The 19,954-nt window shown below is 39.0% G+C and overlaps 3 protein-coding genes across 8 annotated transcripts; 1 reads left to right on the forward strand and 2 right to left on the reverse strand.

The window, feature by feature from the left end:
• Positions 1-2,079: 2,079 nt before the first annotated feature.
• Positions 2,080-8,359, forward strand: nfkbid (nuclear factor of kappa light polypeptide gene enhancer in B-cells inhibitor, delta). The gene is made up of 12 exons (XM_079641407.1): positions 2,080-2,198; positions 4,538-4,674; positions 4,753-4,783; positions 5,125-5,312; positions 5,412-5,593; positions 5,889-5,994; positions 6,110-6,256; positions 6,345-6,396; positions 6,527-6,684; positions 6,997-7,113; positions 7,262-7,426; positions 7,523-8,359. The coding sequence occupies exons 1-12, from the start codon at positions 2,183-2,185 to the stop codon at positions 7,592-7,594; spliced, it is 1,371 nt and encodes a 456-aa protein (XP_079497533.1). The 5' UTR covers positions 2,080-2,182; the 3' UTR covers positions 7,595-8,359.
• A 413-nt stretch (positions 8,360-8,772) lies between these two features.
• Positions 8,773-11,515, reverse strand: LOC307013859 (uncharacterized protein). The gene is made up of 5 exons (XM_079641408.1): positions 11,355-11,515; positions 10,448-10,483; positions 10,256-10,330; positions 9,485-9,522; positions 8,773-9,390 (listed from the first exon to the last, which is right to left on the reverse strand). Exons 1-5 carry the CDS (start codon positions 11,365-11,367, stop codon positions 9,211-9,213), a joined length of 342 nt encoding a protein of 113 aa, XP_079497534.1. The 5' UTR covers positions 11,368-11,515; the 3' UTR covers positions 8,773-9,210.
• Positions 11,516-12,158: 643 nt separating this feature from the next.
• Positions 12,159-19,813, reverse strand: LOC307013860 (FXYD domain-containing ion transport regulator 6-like). Of its 6 annotated transcripts, none has more exons than XM_079641409.1 (10): positions 19,533-19,799; positions 17,657-17,716; positions 17,482-17,508; positions 16,002-16,025; positions 15,751-15,774; positions 14,572-14,646; positions 12,782-12,815; positions 12,640-12,677; positions 12,512-12,548; positions 12,159-12,414 (listed from the first exon to the last, which is right to left on the reverse strand). In XM_079641409.1, exons 1-9 carry the CDS (start codon positions 19,537-19,539, stop codon positions 12,541-12,543), a joined length of 297 nt encoding a protein of 98 aa, XP_079497535.1. In that variant the 5' UTR covers positions 19,540-19,799; the 3' UTR covers positions 12,159-12,414; positions 12,512-12,540. The 6 variants fall into 6 exon arrangements, with proteins under 6 accessions (XP_079497535.1, XP_079497537.1, XP_079497536.1 ...); XM_079641411.1 differs by lacking the exon at positions 19,533-19,799 and adding an exon at positions 17,982-18,059; XM_079641410.1 differs by lacking the exon at positions 19,533-19,799 and adding an exon at positions 17,918-18,055.
• Between the last annotated feature and the right edge of the window lie 141 nt (positions 19,814-19,954).

Consider the following 19,954-nt stretch of genomic DNA (forward strand, 5'->3'; position numbering starts at 1 on the left):
CCACACAGTAAACAGATGTACACAAACTGCATGTCTATTAATGCCAGGTGAGTTTAGAATATCAACAAATCTACGTAAAAGTTTTAACTTTACAAAGATCCTAAATCATTGGTAGAGAAATCATTACGACATTAAGACGTTAAAGAATGTGTAATGTTTAAATGCCATCCGATGTTTCATTCATGCTTTTACAATGCTTTTATCAAACACTGCCTCAATTAAATCCATCCTGAGTCAGCCTGATAGCCTGTCACCCGGATCATCCTCAAGGGGGCAGTCCACCTTTATTTTCATGATTTGATTCTGTTGATTCAACTTAAAAATGTAGACCCTCTCTGTGGTTGTCTTTAGTTTCATTTCAGCTCATCAGTGTTTCTGTCTTGTAGTAGATTGGGTCTTACACTTTGTGACAGTAGATGGAGCTGTGAAACCTGTATCACTTCAAAGATCGATGCCTTTGAAAACTAAAAGAAATGTCACAAACTGTTTTCTTAATTTTAACCGCAATTCTAAATATTGCAGGCTAAATTGGGGAAAGAAACAATGTAAACGATAAATAGTGTTCATTAATGGAGATATTGTATAGAAATGTACAATATACCGTAATGTATCGCAGATACTTTATGAACACATATTTATAAATCCACACAGAGACACAAACATCCATAATAAATACTGAACACGAAAAAAACAAGTTACATATTGTTTCAAGCTAAGCTAAGAATAAATCTGATGGAATGATTGTAAAAGCAGCAACCCTGAATGTGTCATAGGGAGAATTTTAGAAATGTGGAGAATATGAACATTTTTACATTCTCTACAGATCAATTCACCAATTTACATTCATAATGTTTGTAGGAAATCAAAATGATGGTATGTTATTGAAAGTTATATTACCCAGCAGTTTAAAGTAAAAGTAATTCAAACCAAATGTACCATCTTTGGGGAATAAAATGATAAACTGAAGTTCCAATAATGTTTCAATAGTCACAATCCTTAAATCAAGGTTTCTCCAAAATTAAGACTTTACTTTTTGTGTTTTTAGTAGTCTATATTTTCATGCTAACACTTTTGTAAAGAAATGTTACTTGTAATTAAGTCACTCAAGTCTAACTCACTCATTTCTTTCCAGTTTCATAATGTTAATACAAAATGATATATACTGTACATATAAATGTCCATTGATTTGCCTTTGAAACAAACTAATCTAAGGCTGCAAGAAGGAGTCAAAATGTAAAGATCTTTTGTTAAATAAAAATCTCCGAAATCTTAGAACATGTCCTCACACATTACCGTTATCCAAAACATATTCTGCTCACCCTACTTTTTTCTATGTAACCTTTAAACTAACTAACTAAACTAAGAGAATATGTTTTTACAATAGGATGCAATAATGTAAATCAAACCAATGCATTTTTTGAAGTATATTAGCCTGAATCAGCTTCAACATGAACATCTAACGCTTGTAGCAGGGCCGTCCCTGGCCAACATGAGGCCCCACGCAAAGTTATATGATGAGGCCCTCTGTTTCGCGAGCGTCGACGGGGGGTGGGTGGGCGCATAGGTGCGCCGCATTTTCGGCTCAGTGGAGGCACCCTCCGAAAGATGAGGCCCCATCCGCAAGATGAGGCCCCCACGCAGTCTGCATGATCGGCCTGTAGGGAGGGACGGCCCTGACTTGTAGTATAAGTATGTGTCACTCACTACCCTTATGAAAATAGAAACCTATAGATGGGAGCCATTCTGCATAATAGGTACTTTTTCATTCGATAAAAAAAATCTGTGCTTTCAAATATTACACATTATAGTATTCATTATTTTTAATAAAATGATCATATTACTACTTTCAACATGGTTCAAAATGATGATTGATATTTTCTGTTTCTGTCTGTTAATAAGAACTAATGCAGTTCTTGTTAATAAGTGTTCATCATATTTCATGTTTGTACTCTGGCTGACATAACAGAGTGTTGCTTCCCCTTCGCAGAGGGCGTGCCTTGCAGCTGGGGGCGGCGATGGGAAACAACGTGCTCTGTGTGTACATCAGGCAGCGATAAAACAACAAGCCCGCAGACCTCATCACAGAACATCACAGATCTCCCGGGCGCTGTCAATCATCATTCAACAGACTGGTGACAGAGAAGACCACCTGTTAACGATTCAAGGCTAAACCGTTTCTGACATGCACTTTGATAAATGTAAGTACTTTCATTTTGTTAATCAGTGTCAACACACACATTTTATCACTGGTTTTATTATTATTTTCACTGAGTGCAGCTTTATACTTTAATGTTGAATGTTTGAATGTTTAATTTAAAACTATTATTACGTTTTCTGGACAACATACACTTTAATATGTTTAGTTTTTATTAATTTGTTATTGTGTTTTTGGCAGCATTTCAATGAAAAGTAATTTAAACCTTGATTATATTTAAAGTCTAACATAACACATCCATACCTCGAACATCAACACATATATTTCATTTCCCATTATTTGGGAGTTTGGATGTTAAATGTGACTGATCTCTTTAACTGTGTTTTAAAGTGAGACTGTGTTTCATAGCCAATATATCTATTTTATATTAGATATATATTTATTGATGAGTGCAGCTGAGTGATACCCTCAGCCTTTCTCTCAGTTTACTTTGAATGACAGCTTGATTCTGGAGAATCCAAGAGTCCAGACATCATTTGGGGAAACCCTAATACACCCCCGCCCCTGCAGGCTTGTTTCATTTCCCCTTTAAATTATTGCCATACAAGCAAAATGTGTGACGTAACAGCTCAACTTTCTTTGATCGTGCCCTCTTTCGCACAGGCCTGACTGATCACATTATTTTGAAATGCTTACAGAGTTTTGTTTAACCACAAAATGAGGAAATTGGCTCTGTGCTGCTTTTCTGTTTCACTCTAATGCGAGCCAAAAGAGAAAGGTCGTCGGAATCCCCAACCTCCCACGCACATGAGTCAATGTCCAGGGGTTTCCAGTGCTCTTATTTGAATATAGCACAGAGTAGCCCAATGCAGTGTGTGAGCAGTAACCAACATGCATATGTGTGTTTTCTCGTTTCGAGAAAGCATTAGAAGCCACTATCATCTAGTTTCTCTCTTAGTTCTATCAGCTGGTATTTACTGTTTAACGCAGATGTGTAGTTGCATGTTGCAGCATTACATCATCTGTTAAAAGGCCACAGGTGGCATTTAGGTGTAAAGATCAAATGAGTCAGGTTGAGTTACCTATAGTAGCACCTTCTGAACATCAAAATGAAACTTGGTGTCACTGAAATGTACTTTCTGATGATTAAGTGACCTTTAAGGTGCGGTGGGGGCAGGTAGACGCTCAAAGACCTTTTGTTTAGGACAGTTGAAAGTAGAAGTGTGGATTTTGAGAGAAAGACATAGATAGAGAAGGCGTGATAAACTGACAGAAATCTGAACTCACACTTCTCTCTTGCTGGTGGAATTTGCATATTTGTTTAAGGAAGTCAACCCTCTTTGTATTTGCCTTTGGGAATAGAGCAGTCTTGTCCCTGTGTAGTCAACATTCACAAGAGAAATTATAAAAAACATGTCTTCTCTTCTTCTTCTTCTTCTTCCTCTAAGACACGTAGATGCATTAGAAAGCACAAGGCGATGTCACGTGTGTGGTTAACGTGCCTGTGACAAACCAAAGGCAGGAAGATGTGGTTCTGTCAGCGTAACGGAGCGAGACAGGAACATGTCATAGAAAATAAGCAGTGGTAATCCCATGCTCAAGGTTTTCTGATGAATCTGTCTGGTTTTGCTGGTTTTTCTGTTTTCCTAAAGGAGGAGGTTTCTCAGAGCTTTATCTCATCTCCAGTTCCACACACAGGGCGGAAATATCACTTTATCTTTCACGTGTGGTGAGAAGCTGTCGAGGAAACAGAATAACCTGTACGGTCACACCATGTCAGTTGGAAACATCTGTGTTCTGTTTTGTAATATTTTGTTCCTGTTTTACTCACCTGTTAGATGGAAATTATACTTTTTTGTTATCAGCAGGGGAAACATACTCATATATAATGGACATGATATAGAGGAGCAGAAATTACCTCATGGAGAAACTGAGCAGGCAATATAAAAACAAACTAAGCATTTCTTCAGACCTGCATTACTTTAAATATAAGCTTGCAACATAATAAATATCTAATATTTCTATTGTCTCATATTTGTCAGCCTATCTTTTTAGAATTTGGTTTAATGCCATTTTATTGCTTTAATATTTTTATACATTGAATTTGTTTAATTATTGCCTCAGCTTCAGCTTTTGTTCTTAAAGCAACCAAAAAAACAACATAATTTGTTGGTTATAAATATGGGATTCTAATGATTTCCGAACTAAAACAAACCAAACTAGTTATTTTGGTTAATGTTATGACATTATATCGACCATCGAGATAATCGAAAACATAGCAGCAGCAGATGGATAATGTAAGAAAACTGTTAATGTTCAAGCTTTTGTTCTATGATATCGTATGTGAGCAAAATATGACAAAAATATTCTATACTTTTTCAGCGCCAAATGAGAAGCCGTGTTGCACTCTGCCCACAGTGAAGAAACTCTTGGAGCAGAAGAGAAGGCGAGAGACATCGTCTGTGCCCCCCCCCTGCTCTACGGCCAGCACAACTGCTGCTCCCCCAACCACTGCGGCAGTGAGTAGGATGCTCAGCTCACTTATAATGACATGCAGATGTGATGCTTTGAATTACATCTCCTTCTTTCTTTTTCAGTTGTCTCTAGCAGAATCATTTCCTTGTTCAGGTAAGAAAAAACCCCAAAAACACCTTAATGAGTCTGACGGCTGCTCTAAATGACATTTCTTTGCTACGTGGGCACTTAAGTTAATTTTGAAGCAAGTCTACCTGAACTACCCCGAGCCAATACACATTTTTAGGGATTAAGGAATCATTTGTAAACATAAGTATATATTTGTGACCTGTTTATTGTAAAGATGTAATGGGTTTGAGTGCCAAAGACAGGGAAGAGTTGTTTTGGTCTGTTCTGGGGATTCTTTCACAGGAACAAAAAAGTAAAATATCACCAGCCTTGTATCTTTCATTTGCCAAGTTGAACTATTACTGACTGAGTCCCCTGTTTTCTAGGTGCATCAAGCAGCTACTCGGACATGGAGGTGAGTTATCCATGGACCCCGGCACCAGAGTCTTCCGTCCATTTTTACCCCAGCCAGCATGGACCCAGCTACACTTCAGCCTACAGCCTCCCAGCGGCACACGAATATGGCACCCAGCAGCAGCTCCAGGGATTTATAGATACAATGCCCCAGACATATGTAAGAAATCTGTTTGTCATGGGCTTTCTATTAACAAGCTGTGTCTGTGTCATACCTTTATAATGGGTTGACCTTTATGACTTGCATTCTTCTGAGCAGGAGAACCAGATGACATTGGCAGATCCCAGTATGGCGGCGTCTTGGTCAGTCCTGGGTCTTCCTCAGACGACGCAGCTGAGTTTTGGTCCGGCGATAGACCCCGTCAAGCTGGAAGAGGCCCGGATGCTTTTCAACGCGATGGACTACAGCAGAGCTACAGGGCAGGATGAGGACGGAGACACGTGAGTGATCATAGGGAATGAGTTATGTTGTTTATATATGTTTCTGTTTGTCTTCTGGTGAGACCCAGAGTTTAGAAGCTAAAAGTGCCACATGTGCTGCTCAGTAATCCTAGAAAGATTAAGGAAACCAAAAGATGTCAATGAGTCAGCCGCTCATGCTCGATTATTAGAAACTCAGATCAAATGTAGAGACAAATCAACTGTGAAAGGGAATAGTGTGAAATTGGTTGCGGGGATTACCACGATGTTCCAGCCTGATTTAAATCTAATTCACTGTGTGCTCTTGTTCTGTCAGCATCCTGCACATCTACACTGCCAAGGGGCTCAGGGAGTGTGCCTATGCTGCTGCAGAGAGGCTGAGGGATGTAGGCAGGCTCGATGCCAAAGAGCACAAGGGAAAGGTAGGAACACTAAATCTTACAAAGTCTACACCCTTTTTGACACAATTCAGTTAAATTACACATATTAGCACAGGATGATTATTCCTAAAGTTGCATGTTGAATGTGTTTGTGCAGACTGCTTTACTCGTCGCGGTGACGGCCAACCAGCCAGAGATCGTGCAAGATCTGCTCTCATTTGGATCGGACATCAATGCATGTGATGTCAAAGGACAGACTGCCCTTCACCTGGCTGCCCACTACGGTTTACCTGGGGTTCTACAGGTAGAGCAGCAACTGTACAGCATTACGTTTGCTTCACAGAACTTTAGAAAACTGAGCTTTCCCGAGCTTACCTTAATGTTTCTTACAGGCGATTCTGTCAAGCAGGCCGTCTGTGAACCTGGAGGCTCGCAATTTTGATGGTAACTTAATGCTGTTGCAATGCAATGTTTTGTAACCTTAGCCATACATTATACTGTAGTTTGACCACGTTTTCCAAAGTGAATATCATTAGGGCCTTAATTCAAACATGCGCCTTGTTCTCTGCCTCAGGTATGACTCCTCTGCACTGCGCAGCCATTTCTCACAGTGCCTCTGTGAAGGCATTCCCAAACATCGGGCTGGTAGATGTTGGTCTTCAGACCGTGGCTGATGAGAAACTCTCCTGTGTGAAGATGCTCCTCGAGGCAGGGGCTTCCCTGCTCAGCCAGGTGCGTTTACAGCTCTCCTTTTTCTGAATCTCACAGATCTATAGATCTGTCACAATAGACGAATGAATGGATAAGTTAGCGACAAGGTACAGAAACATGTCCAATATGTCAAACCCTGACCTTCAGTCAGTGTGAACATTTCAAAGGGGAAGTGCCAAAGTTTATCTCACCATGATTAGGCCATAGTACTAAATATTCCCCCTGCTCTCACTTTTGTTTTCTCTTACTTGTTTGACAACTAAATGTCAAAGTGTGACTTGTGTATTAATCATGTGTTGTTTTTTTACATCACGTTCAATTCTGCATTTCCAGGAAATCAAAAGCAACAAGACTGTGCTGCACTTGGCTGTAAAGGAGGGAAACATTGATCTGGTGACTTATCTGCTGAGGATTTCCCTGCCAAACATGAAAGACTTTGTCAACTTGAAAGTGAGTCCCAAACAGACGCCAAACTCATTTAAACTGGGTATTTAAATATGTGTTTGTGTGTTTATGAAAAAAGTCCAAACAAAGATTGTGTACATAGCCGAGTACAAACAGTCTGATTCATGCCGCATACTGTCCTTTTACGACACAGGCGCATGGCCACACAGCACTACACATGGCAGCTGGTCTCCATGGTAACCCCCACCAGGAGGATATTCTGCAGCTGCTGCTGCGCAGAGGAGCTGATCCCAGCATCCGCAACCTGGAGAACGACCAGCCAGCCCACCTGCTGCAGATCGGGCCCAGGGGAGAGAACGTGAGCGGCCCCTCCTCTAACAGGCAGCCAAAGAGCATACAGTTCAGTCCTGCTGTTTCAATTCAATACCATCCTAATCTATCTTTTCATTTTTAGCTCAAGCTCATGCTGAAGAAACGAAGTGCTTCGTCTCGTCGACGCATTGTGTCCTTGCAGGACCAGGAATGATAAGAAAAACATGTGATCCTCCTTTGGAGGGAATGAGAAGTTACCTCTGTTAAGAAGGGGATTTAAAGTTTATTATTAAGTTGCTTTGGGAGTCTCTGGCCGATATACTGTTAACAAACTAGTTTGGGATATTAATCTTTAGATATAATTCACATTGGATTATTTAAATGCTTAAAGTCTGTATATGTAGATATATGTTCTACATATAGGGCCAAGTGTTCTGTGTAGGTGCAGCGTTTCATTGCAAACTATTATATCCTCCATTGATATATTTTCATAAAATGTTAGTATTTAAATATTTGACTGATTGTAATATTGTGTATTTATTTTTGATCAAATTGATAGTTTAGCTATTTGAAACGAAAGTCTTTTAGTGGCAGCAATGAAAATAATGAGTTATCTTTAGACAGCAGAATGAGGAAGGTGGAGTAACATTCATTTCTCTTCCAGGCTAAACTCCCAGTCTAACGTTGATTTCTATGAAATCGTTTTTATGATCTCAGGGATAATGTCCCTGAAACCCCTCTGATTCTCATCAAAATCCCCCATCATGATACGTTTTCATATTGATAAACTGAGTGATGGTTCTTATTTCAGTCAGCATGTGTGCTTATGTTAAGAATATGTATGTTAAAGAAATGACAAGTAGCTATCACATCATTTAACTTTTTTTCTGTATGCATCATACCTGCGTGCGTAATATCAAGTAAACATTTTCTTTGTGGGAAAAATAAACTTGACTGTGTAAAACTATTGTATCTGAAACTGATTGTGACACAGAATGTTATTTTGACAGAGATATTACATGAGTAAGTGCGGTGACTAACTGTACATTTTGGCAATGAGTCATGAATAAAAGTAGAACAGCTGTATTTAAAATTCCATGTAAATGTTTTGATATTCAGGGCACCATTCGAATATTATCATTTATATTTATCTATTGAAATTAGAAGGATTGAAAATACACAATCCCACCAGAGGATTTATCTTCAGGCCCAATTTTCATTTTCACCAGTTTTACACGTCAAAGGTGAAGGTTTGTTTTTGACTGTAACTAGATTCCTGTAAAGATAAATTATGACATTATGATAATAACATGTTCTGATATCAACATCATATTTACATCACTCATGATCATTTCAAGCAACATGATTATTAAAGACAATGATAAAATGATGTCGAGTAGAGGAGAGCTTTATTTCAAACAGTGGTCTTGTTTTTTCCAGCATTACAGGTAAAATTGTAATTTTTGCTTTAGAGTTCAAAAGAAGGAATTACTACTAATAAAACAAATAAAATACTATTAATATACTATGCTAGATATCTCCTTTTAGCATGTTATATTTGGCCATGTGTGGATCTCTTCATTATTCTGTAATGCTAAAAAGTGATTGCAAACAGAAAAAAAAGGCAAAAGACAATTGTAACAATTTATCAATGCATGCAAATCCATGTTTCGTGCTCGAGATTTTGTCTATAAATATTTAATCATGCTCTTAATTTTATTGTTTTACAGACTGTTGTGAGGAATAGAGACATTTGTTTTGCATTTGTTTGATTCAAAGTATTATTTGGATAGAAATGTTGCTCACTTATTGTAAGACTTTCAACAAACTTCAGAGGGAGACAAGAGGGACCCAGGCTACGATGTGTTGTAAAACCCTGTTTATTTCCCATCCAGCTGGCAGAGGTACATTAGCCATAACAGTTTTTGTGCGTCTTCGGTGGCATGGTTCCTGTGACGACTTCCTCCCTTCCAAGTATACACTGCAGTTTCTATACAGTTTGAGGAGGCACTGCACAAGAAAAGGTAACAAATCAGAGTGAGTTGCAGAGTGAAAGTCTGCATTATCGAGAATAAAATGATCCTGAGGAGAAAAGTGAACTTACCCTCTGTCTTTGGAACCGGGGTAGCAGAGGAGTTGGAACTGCAATTAAAAATTAGGAACTTAGTAAACCTTTGCATTGTTTTAATACATCAAGATGACTGATTATGATATAAAGATTAAAACTGTGGCCACAACTTTATCATGGCAACACAAGTTGAAGCCACAGGGTTCTAACTGAGGTGTGTCTTTGGGCCAAAATGCAGATCTTTGTTTTCCGTTCAAACAGCAGCACTCGTCTTTCTTCTCCTGTTGCCATACAAGCTTCATGCGTTAAGATTACATCAGATCAATACACACTGCCTACTCACTACCAACACAAGGAGAGTGGTTATAAGAGCAAGCACGGAGATAAGGACGTCATCAAAGCACTACCTACATCTGATTTGTCATACAGGGTAAAAACTCTTTAATGTGTTGGAAGTGTGCTTTGAGGTTGGTATGCAGAAAAGGAAAGGGTTTTTTTTTTTGTTAGAAGAGGCAACCAGGGCAGGGATAGGAAAAGCTGTGGAAAACTCATTTTTAGTCAAAAAACAATACTGTAAAGGTTTCTTTTAAACATTGGTGGGGTTTTCCCATTTGAGTCAAATGCATACAACATGCACAGGCGAATCATCCACTGAGCCTTGCACATTTCTTACTTGGATGAGGGTTTTACACAATTTGTGAATTTTTTACCTGTTTGAGGAATGATAGATTAGTAACAGTGTAAATGTGCTTATGCATATATGAGAAAGCCTCTTTATTAAAGCGATAATTGAACGTTTTAACTTACTGAGGGCTATTAAAATGCCAGCGACAAACATGATGACGGCAAGGATGACCCCCGTGGTACACAAAGTCTCATAATCTACAAGGGAAGAGTTATTGCACTTTATGACGAACATGTAACATGGTAAATAACATGTAGCAAAAAAGTACAGAATGTGATATGTTTAACTGGATGTTGATAGATCTTAAATCTTACCATATTCAAAGTCACTTCGGTCTGGAAACAGTGTTTCTGCAAAGGAAAGAGAAGGATCAGTTGTAGAGGAGAGAATAGTGTTGAGTTCAGCACCTTGCACAGAGAGGTCTGCAGTTCCTCAGATCTGCAGCCTTGGCTCCACAACTCCCCAGGAGGATTTTTTTTTCCCTGAGAGGAGCTCAATGCAGCATCTTTGCTCAGCAGAAAAAAAGATGCACCATGGAAAAATAGTGGGTTACAGGCCAGCAGCAGGATACCCCCGGTATCATTACAGCAGCAGAGGAAAAAAGGAGCTTGGAATGTAGAAGTAGTGTTTGGAAGGTGATTTAGAGTTTAAGAAGCCTCCAGAAATGATTGCTGTTTAATTTTTAATACAAAGATATCTAGTTTTAACCAGGACAAATCATTTTCTTTGCTAGTATAAGCGTGTTTCCAGACTACAGCCTGTGCCAAATTGAATATCTGGGCGTCAATAATGCGGCTTGCATGTTGCTGAACCCTCACTCCCCTGTGGATGAGCTGGCAGTCTGCATTGCTTTCAGCCTTTTCTCTTTGCCAAAACAGACTCCTCAGTTTAAGAGACACAATTGATAAACATATTTAGTCAAATGTATTAGTAATTTATTAGCAGAGGATTTTTGAATTACAACTAAAATTAATTTAAATGTGTCAAAACACTGATCTATCAGCAGCAAATTGGCTCTTGGGCCTGAAACAACAATGCAGCAGGCAAATTACTACAACGTTAAAGTAAAGTAAAAATAGATAAATAAAATTACAATATCACAAAATGATCACACCTATAGGAACCAAACAAGTCAATGTTGTTCAACAAAGGCAATTAGTATAGCTCACAGCTGTTATACATTCTTTAAATGTCCTAAAAGAGTGAAAAAAACAATTAAACCTGTGGTGGCCATGGCTGCAGGAGATGTGGAAGAGCTCCGTCTTGCAGATATGTTGCAGGTTGCTGGGTTGCTGTTTCAGGTTGGATATGAAATGAGGTGTAGCAGGACAGGACAGTGTGCAGAACTGCTTCAGAGCCTCTGTGAGCGAGGGAGGGGCCCCCTGGTGGGCACAGCCCTGCATCACATCGATAAGGGTGGAGTTCTACCAACGAGGGGGGGTGGGGGGAATCTATCAGGATGCGGACTACAACGAAAGGCAGTGGGAAGCACATGTATCCAACATTCTAAATAAATAGAAATGTGCAATATATATATATCTGAAATCTAAGGGTTGCTGTTAATTTGTCTATGACGTGGCTTTGCTCTAATAATCCCACCAGTCTCTTAATTATACTGTCTTCCCAATACATAGAAATGTTGCTTGCTTGCTCAAAATGCCCCAGTTTCTCTCCCATGTGTTATGCAGTGCAGTCCCCTTCCTGCAACACCAGGAGAAATAGCCTGCATAATGCAGCTTTTACATCCGTAGAGGCGGCCAGATTCAATATGGATGAAAATCTGCCAATAAAACAGCACTAAATAGAGCGACAGGTACAATTAAGTGTATTTGTTTGAACCAGATCCTTATCCAAGTGCAGCACAATGCAGCATATTAATCATTCACACACTCTGCTGGAAGCTACTACTGCATGTGTAACTGAAGTGTGTGCAGCGTCAGCAGAAACAGGAGTGCAGCATAGAGGGTTTTCCCTGGGCGTCTTGGAATGACCAAGAAAATCAAAAAATGATGCATAAAAAAAAAGAACCTTTTCAAAAATGTGTTTTATTATTTTTGCATCAATCGTCAGGTCAAAAAATACAAATGAGAATCACACTATTGATACCATTTAAAGTTGGCACACTTTGTAGTAACAGTCTTTGATAATAAAAACATTTATAAAGAAAATATAACAAGCACAGTAACATTATGAAATTAAAGAAAGCTTCTTGTGTTCATGGAAAGATTGTCCTCAGCTTTGATCAAGGTATTTGCTGCCATCTAGTGGACAGCCAGTAGCACTGTGGAAAAGAGGTAGAGCATGAGTTTGATTTTTTAAAAATCTTTCAGCTTCCTTTTGTACAAAAATAGGCTCAAAGCTGTTGATAAAACACTGACCTCATCTCCACTGCTCTTTGCCTCTGCGTCTACTGAGCTGTATAAATAATTGTTTAATTAAAGTATTGTTTCAAACAAAGGCAATACAATAGGCATTTCAGATTATTACTATATAAAAACATATTTACCAATTGGAACAGCTGTTTCCTCATCAGGAGCCTTCGGTCTGAGGAAAATCCGAAGTTAGATATTCCAGCTGAAGGGATTTTAATCTAATATACAGAAAAGCATTGTTTTTACAGATGAGAGTCTGATTTGTTGATCACTAACCTTGGCTTGTCACTCGAACAGCTACATTTTTTGGCTGTGTTTGGGGAAAACAAAAAAATATGAATCATACATATTTAAAATGCCGACACAAACAACATGACAAATTTAAATAACGTATACAACTGAAACAGTCAGCGTTTACACATGCAGCTTTATTGACGTGAACAGTTAAATTAGTTTGTTTAAGTTTGCCCAAAACATAAGAGCCATTATGTTGAATAACATCCAGCTAACACTATTTTTACTATCTTAAAGTCTGGAAAATTAATGGAGATGCCGATTATTATGAATGTATATGGGATAGTTGGGATGTTTGTAAATGGTGATGTAAGAAGTTAGATATCCATAGACAGTGTCTGACAAAGATTTCTGTTTTTAGTGAGCCCATCTGTGGCTGAAATACCCTTTATTGATGGCCCTGTAAAGCATAGCAGCTTTTGTGAAGTAACTTTATTACTATGTGTAAGGTGGGGGAATGCTGACCGCTATGTACTGTAGACTACGGCTAATACCTCACACAAGCCCACAGAAAAACATTTAAACTATCACTTTAAGTTCACTTTCTTTCAAACTAAAAGCATAGTGTCTAGTTCAATGAAAGCATGTCAAATGTATCCAGTATTAGTATAGAAGCCCAGCAAGGCTTTATAATAGTAAAGTCATTGTCTTCAAAATACTGTACTATTTTAATTAAAAATGAAATTATGATGACATGGCCGTATTGGTCTTATATTGAAAGAAGAAATATTAGGTGAAGCCGATTCTTGGACTACAGAAGGGCTTTTGACACATGTGAGTAGTTTCATGTAGGTAGTTGTTAAAATATAGAAATGATGATCTGCACCACTGAGGATTTCTGAGTGTTCTCACAGTAACATGCTATTGCTATCTGAACTCTGGACTAAGACGTGTAAGCTGCTAGTGTGGCCGGCTAAACTGCTGGGAAATCCTAGACCAGGCTAGTGACCTACATTCTCAGCTGTGAGAGTCAAGAAAGAAAACACTCCTCCTCCATTCCTTCACTTTGACACTGGGAGGCGCCAAAGGGTTTCTATTGCTATCCATGTTGTTTAAAATGCCCAACAGTATCCTTCCAGGGTTTATCCTATTTATGTTATGTTATGCAAGTGCAGATGGAATCAAGACTGTTTTTCCAATCAAATGTTTCTTCTTATTTGCTATTTTAGCAGTATAGTATGCAACCAGTTGTGGTTAGAGACTATATAAGCCTAATCTGTAACTTTTTAAACCACGTGCGGCTGAAGTTTATTCACAGACGTCATTTGAGAGTTACCTTTTGAGTTAAAAATGCTAAATCAGTATTTTAAGTTGAAAAACAGAAGACAGATTTAGCCAACATGTAACATGAAGGCCTTTGATTAAACTGTTGTCCACTATAAAACGATGTAGTTAATGACCTCCGCAGAATCCACGGCAATCTCGACTAACTGATTCAAAGTGTGATGGCCCAAATGATTTATTTATTGGATTTGGTTTCAGGGCTATGACAGACAGTAACAGCATGTACTGGCAGATGAGGAGGAACCTGGTAAGGACACTGCACGTGATGAAAAGGATAAGGTTTAAAGAGCAAATTGTTGCGTTGCACGGATCATGAGAGCGAGTGCTGAGATTGTGCAAGGGGCATCAGTGTGCCTCCGTCCAGACCTCTAAGAAAAACAGGAGCCCGCTTGTTTTGGGAGAGTGTGAGGTCAACTCACACATACAGGAATCACAGTGTGGCTAGTGGCTACACATCTGCAGCATACTTACGGTGGACAAACACTTACTGACAATGAGGACGATACCCAGCACGAACAGTACCACTGCAAACACAAGGCCCCCGATTCTCAGCGACTCATAATCTGAAATGAAAGAAGAAAAAACACTTTGTAACGCTCGTAGAAGGGCACACTGACATGTGAATGTTCTGTGATATCAAACCCCATGAATGCTAAAGCTTTTTGAGGCATTGGACCACATCTTTCTGCAAACACAGCGTTGCAGAAATACTTTGCAGCCCCCCTAGTTTTCACGGGACACCACAAATTCCTGTAAGCTGCAGTCAACAAAACTGTAAACACCATGGTCAACTTGGACTGTGGAGCTGCATGTCCCAATAAGGCTGGATATAAGAAATATAAGGTCTATGTTTCCATTCATTGCAACAAAATCAAAGGAGTAGTAACTGTGTTCAAAGCTATGAGTGCTTAGATCATCTTCTGTTTAAGATCTTACCGATAGAAAGAGTTGCACAGCTTGCAGCGATGCAACGAGCATTGCCTTGAGAATAGATATGAGCTATAATAACATGTGTTGACAAGAGTCTTTAATCATTCTGTAGTGCAGCTGTTCCCAACCTTTTTGGATTGTGATCCCTCAAAATAAAGTCTGATATACTTTTAATAAAGATTGTTTTCTTATGAGGAATACAAGAGGGGTCATAAGAAAATAAATAAATAAAGACAAAACTCAGGGAAAGATCAAACATATCTTTGTGTAACAGAAATATGAGTTTTTTTTTCTTTTAGCTGTTCATTCTGAGATATATCTTAGGGTACTGATCCCAATGTTAGAAGCCTTTTCTTTAGTGCTCTTCAATGGGGCGGTATACTATGGTTGGAATGGCACAATATAGATAGAGAACACTTCCAAAAACTGCCCAATAAAATGTAAAGATAACAACTAGTACATGAATAAAAGTAGGTATTCATAAATCTCAATGCAGACTCAAAGTCATCCTGTTCCCTTTAGCGCCTTAGATGGACTGAAAATCCGGCCTGCGACGTAATGGGCAGCATTAGAAGTATCCGCAGTGGGACTACACCAGAAGCTTAGCCTTGGGGTGACTGTTTTCCATAACTTCTGGGAAAACAAGTGGAAAATGCAAACTTGTCTCAAGCTCCCAGATGTTTCCTGTGTAGAGGGGTTAGCCATTCAAAGGCCGGGCATATCTGCTAAACACTCACCGTATTCAAAAGCACTGTCATAGTCTGGTAGGAGAGAACAGAGAGAGGAAACAAATGAGAAGCAGATTTACCCACTGACACACTTCACAGAGCACTCATGATATGACAGCTATTCAGCACTTTGAGGGCTTCAGTCATCCATCTAGTCATTAGCCAGTTTGGGGCCAGTGCCAATTTATATGCCAGCTAAAATGAGTATGCAGCTTATCTTAAATTTGACTTTTCTAAGCTTCTGTTCAAATAATACCCACCTTTGTCCGCATTTCCCGCTGAGGCTGTGAAAGAAAGAGGGAACAATTCATTAGTCTTTATAATACATTTGCATGGTGGTGTGAGTGCATGTCAGCAAATGGCAAAATATATTGTAGTGGGGTAAATTCACTCTGCAGAGAAGCCTTAAAAAGGGTGAGTATCTAACTAATTGTCTTTTATGTAAATGTTCAATCATACATTACCATAATGGTATAAGAACTCAACATTAAACACTGTATATTTATACTTGAATGCCTTTGTTTATCTCTTGTGTATTCTGTAGATTGCTCCGACCTGTCAATGTGTTAGATATTGGACATCATGGCCGAATTCATGTTATGCTCTGGTCTTCTTCTGAATCTTGTTAGAAAGCATAGTGTACTTGGCCACAAGCTATATCACAGTTTCTTCCTCATGTTCATCAAGAGAACAACCAGAATAATTGAGAGAGACAGCTTCACGAGGTGTAGTAATAAAGACAGAAAGCAGACGTTGTTTATATGAGCACTGGTGTTGAAGCGAGAACAATTTAACCTCAGAGCAGCACATTGAGTGTTACACAAATATTCTTCTACTGGTGCTATGCAACATTCCACATCATTAATGTGTTATTTATTTATCTTTTTACAGCCCTCATTAAAATGTTCAACAGACTTTTAAATGTCAGCCAGTCAGGTAGTCTGGCTTATGTATACACTTTAACAACTGATGTACAGCAAATTGATCATCAGTAAACCAAGTGTTTCTATACTAGAAGTATGCCTGACGGAACTTATTCCAAGCTCATCAACATAACTTTATATGCTAAAACTTGATACCCAAAAGATTTGTGTCCTTGATTCACACGATTCAATAAAGCCGGACTTGAGCTGTTTTAAATATGTATGATACATGAATAATGCGGAATAATATTGTATAAACTCCATATTAGATTGAATGGAAATGAGAGGGCTCAAGTTAACTTTGGGTTTACTCCAGGCTGTAAATACTGTCAGTAACTTATTCTGTGAAGCAAAAAAGCATATTATTACATTGATTCTGACGAGCATTAAAAGAAAAAAAAGGACAGACTAACAGACCTGACACTCAGAGAGGATAAAAACCCTTTGTGTAGGCAAATCTGCTTAACATCAAGTTCAACTGATGGCAAGCAGCCGCGCAGAGAAATGAACCAAAGACCAGGACCTGCATTAACAATGGAAAACTTGGCAGCATTGTGAATGATTGTTCAAACTGCCGTGTAAGGAAACATTTACTCTATTCTGACACAGCCTTTTCTCAAAGCAAAACACTGACATAAAATGGAAAATATTAAATGGATATTATAATAGAAACACCACCACTGCAATGCTAATTAAAAGACGAGGCATGCCATGCACTTTTGACACAAAAGAGCACATGGTAAACAGCCTTATTTAACTAAGTGTAATAAATCAAATGGTCGTGCATTTTCAGATACTCTAAACGCAGGAAACTTACCGATCACCTCCCTGCCAAATGCTGATCCTGTTATACAGAGACATCAGCTCATTTAGCATGGAGGAACTTTAAAACACAAGCTAAAGAAAGGGGAAGCAACTGAAGAGCACAACGCTCAGTTTCAAAGAGGAGAAAAAACTTAAATCGCTGAACTTTTTGTGAAATGGATGCTCACCGAGTGCAGGAGCCAGCCACGATCCAAACACCACCAATGTCACAAGATCCATTGTACCTACTGGTAAGAAGAAAAAAAAACATTAGAGAAGTAATACATGTTTTTAACTGATCATGTAAAGGGCAATGAGATCACAATGTTTGGGCAGGCTAAATTAATGCTGCTTTATGAGGGTAAAGTGCCGGGGTGTCAGGAAGTTGAGTTTAAAAGTGATTTAAAAATAAACTTTGTAAATCACTGACTGCTCTAAGACGAAAATACCTCTGCCTTGCTGAGAACAGAGGGATGCCTGTTGTGAAAATCTTAAGCAACTCCCCTCTAATACCTCTCAGAAGCAACCCAACAGCCAGTTTTGGTAAGTGAAGGGCGGACTAGTTGTTTTCCAGAACAGTGACTTGGGTGCATGCTACATACAATTATTAGTAATAGTAATTAATAGTATGGCATCCTGATCTTGGGTCAGACCAGGGTCTATTTAAGGCTCAGTGCCGCAGTACATGGGGCTTGGCAGTTGAGGGGTGCGAGGCAAAGCAAGTCTGGTGTTGGGTTGCATTTGGTCGGTTGGTTAAGAGGATGCATTTTGCTGGGTCATCTACTTCAAACAGAGCGCACCAACTTCCTGGGGTTGTTTTTCTGTCTATATATTATCCAGGACATTCTACAAGATACTCTTACAGCCATGTGTTCACAGGTTAAGGCTCAACAACTAGACTGCCACTCCTGAATGGTTACAATATTTGGCACAGTTTAAGATCATTGCATGACCAAAGAGCACTGGTTGCAGTTTTGTTATGTTTATAGCCACATTATTCCAATACAACACAATATAATGCAGGTACAAACAGTTTTAGATTCATACTCTCAAAAATAAATCGAAGGCATGGAATAAAATGTTTTGCAATGCAAAGATCAAAGCCTACGTTGGCAGAGCCAAGGTTTCCCTCCCTGGCCCAGAGCATTGCTGGGGATTCATGCATGACTGGAGTGTGAACATGGAGCTGGAGTGGGGAAAATTGAACACTCCAACCCTGGGAGCAGGATTAACAACAAAGGGCTGCCAATCAGGTTTAATCAAACAAATACAGGGTGAGTTATACTAACAAGAACCAATCCAATAATCTTGTTTGTTAGTTTTCGATGTAGAGGAAATAATTGTAAAACAGGAAAGACGCCCATAGAGCAACACTTTAAAGATGAATTACCATGGATTATAATAAAGTGGGATTAACATGGACAGTTTCTAATTAAAGAGGGGTTGCTAATAACCCTTATAGACAAGCCCATATGAGTGCGTTCACAATTGAAACGCTCATATTAGCTCCTCATAATTAAAACTTTGGAATCTAAGGATTGATCACTGCTACAGTTAAACCAATCTGGTTTTAAATAGTGTGACTCCTTTTCGAGTTATCGTTGTTGATCTCGTCAATTCACGCGATAGTGTTACTGGCTGGCTGCACTCAGTTTACAGTGTGACAGAAAAACTTTGAACCCTTTAAAAATGTAACATTTTGCGACCGCCAAACAACCAAATTAAAATAGATAATACGTTCCCACAATCAACTTAATACTGCGGTCAATTGTAAACTAAAACACGTTTGTCTTTTGGGTTCAAATTAGTGGAAACAACATGAGCGGTGTTCTGCTGCACGCGTAGTCAGAAAGTATTCTGTGTCAAATTGGGGGTTGGATGTCATTTTCGTCTTAAACAACTAAATAAAACTTCCGACAAGACATGAGACACAAATTCTTTTCAATTATTACGCTGCATTTTCAACTGTTTACGCTCATCTAGCCACACTCATATGTCAATTAAATTCAAGGAAATTCATTCATCATTCATGAGCATACATTTGGACATTTTAAATAATCTTACCTTGCATTAGCCTCCTTTAAACTCTTATGCGAATACTCTCCGCCCGGTAAAACGAACTTTGCTTTGAAAAGTTTTCCACGTGTTACTTCAGCCAAGAGAAATACAATTGGGTATGCAAAACCTTATCCTGGAGCATGCAAATAAAATGAAAAGCCACTAATGGAAAGGAATTATGTTGTGGAGGTTGCTTAGTACTCGCTTGCACCAAGTAAAGCTATGTTCCTTCTTGGTCTTGCCTCGGGAATAACAGTTAGAGTGAGAGTGGGGGGGTGGGAGAGAGAGAGAGAGAAAGTGTGTGATTGCTAAACCACGAGTACTCCTTAAAGTACCCTGAGCTCCCCAGTGCAGAGGTAAACAGCACGAGGAGCTGCAGTAGGCTACAGGGCTACTTAGCAGAGCAGATTACTCCCATGTGGTTTGGT

Source organism: Notothenia rossii (assembly GCF_949606895.1).
Source record: "Notothenia rossii genome assembly, chromosome: 7".
NCBI classification, from domain to species: Eukaryota; Metazoa; Chordata; class Actinopteri; order Perciformes; family Nototheniidae; genus Notothenia; species Notothenia rossii.

What these genes read in the sequence shown, in the direction of transcription:
- nfkbid (XM_079641407.1), top strand. An exon ending in ATACAATGCCCCAGACATAT is followed by an intron (nt 5,313 to 5,411) that starts GTAAGAAATCTG and finishes TCTTCTGAGCAG; the next exon opens with GAGAACCAGATGACATTGGC. An exon ending in GGAGGCTCGCAATTTTGATG is followed by an intron (nt 6,397 to 6,526) that starts GTAACTTAATGC and finishes TCTCTGCCTCAG; the next exon opens with GTATGACTCCTCTGCACTGC.
- LOC307013859 (XM_079641408.1), bottom strand. An exon ending in CCGAAGTGACTTTGAATATG is followed by an intron (nt 10,331 to 10,447) that starts GTAAGATTTAAG and finishes CTTCCCTTGTAG; the next exon opens with ATTATGAGACTTTGTGTACC. An exon ending in TGGCATTTTAATAGCCCTCA is followed by an intron (nt 9,523 to 10,255) that starts GTAAGTTAAAAC and finishes TTTTAATTGCAG; the next exon opens with TTCCAACTCCTCTGCTACCC.
- LOC307013860 (XM_079641409.1), bottom strand. An exon ending in AGCGGGAAATGCGGACAAAG is followed by an intron (nt 15,775 to 16,001) that starts GTGGGTATTATT and finishes CTCTCCTACCAG; the next exon opens with ACTATGACAGTGCTTTTGAA. An exon ending in GGGTATCGTCCTCATTGTCA is followed by an intron (nt 12,816 to 14,571) that starts GTAAGTGTTTGT and finishes CCCCAAACACAG; the next exon opens with CCAAAAAATGTAGCTGTTCG.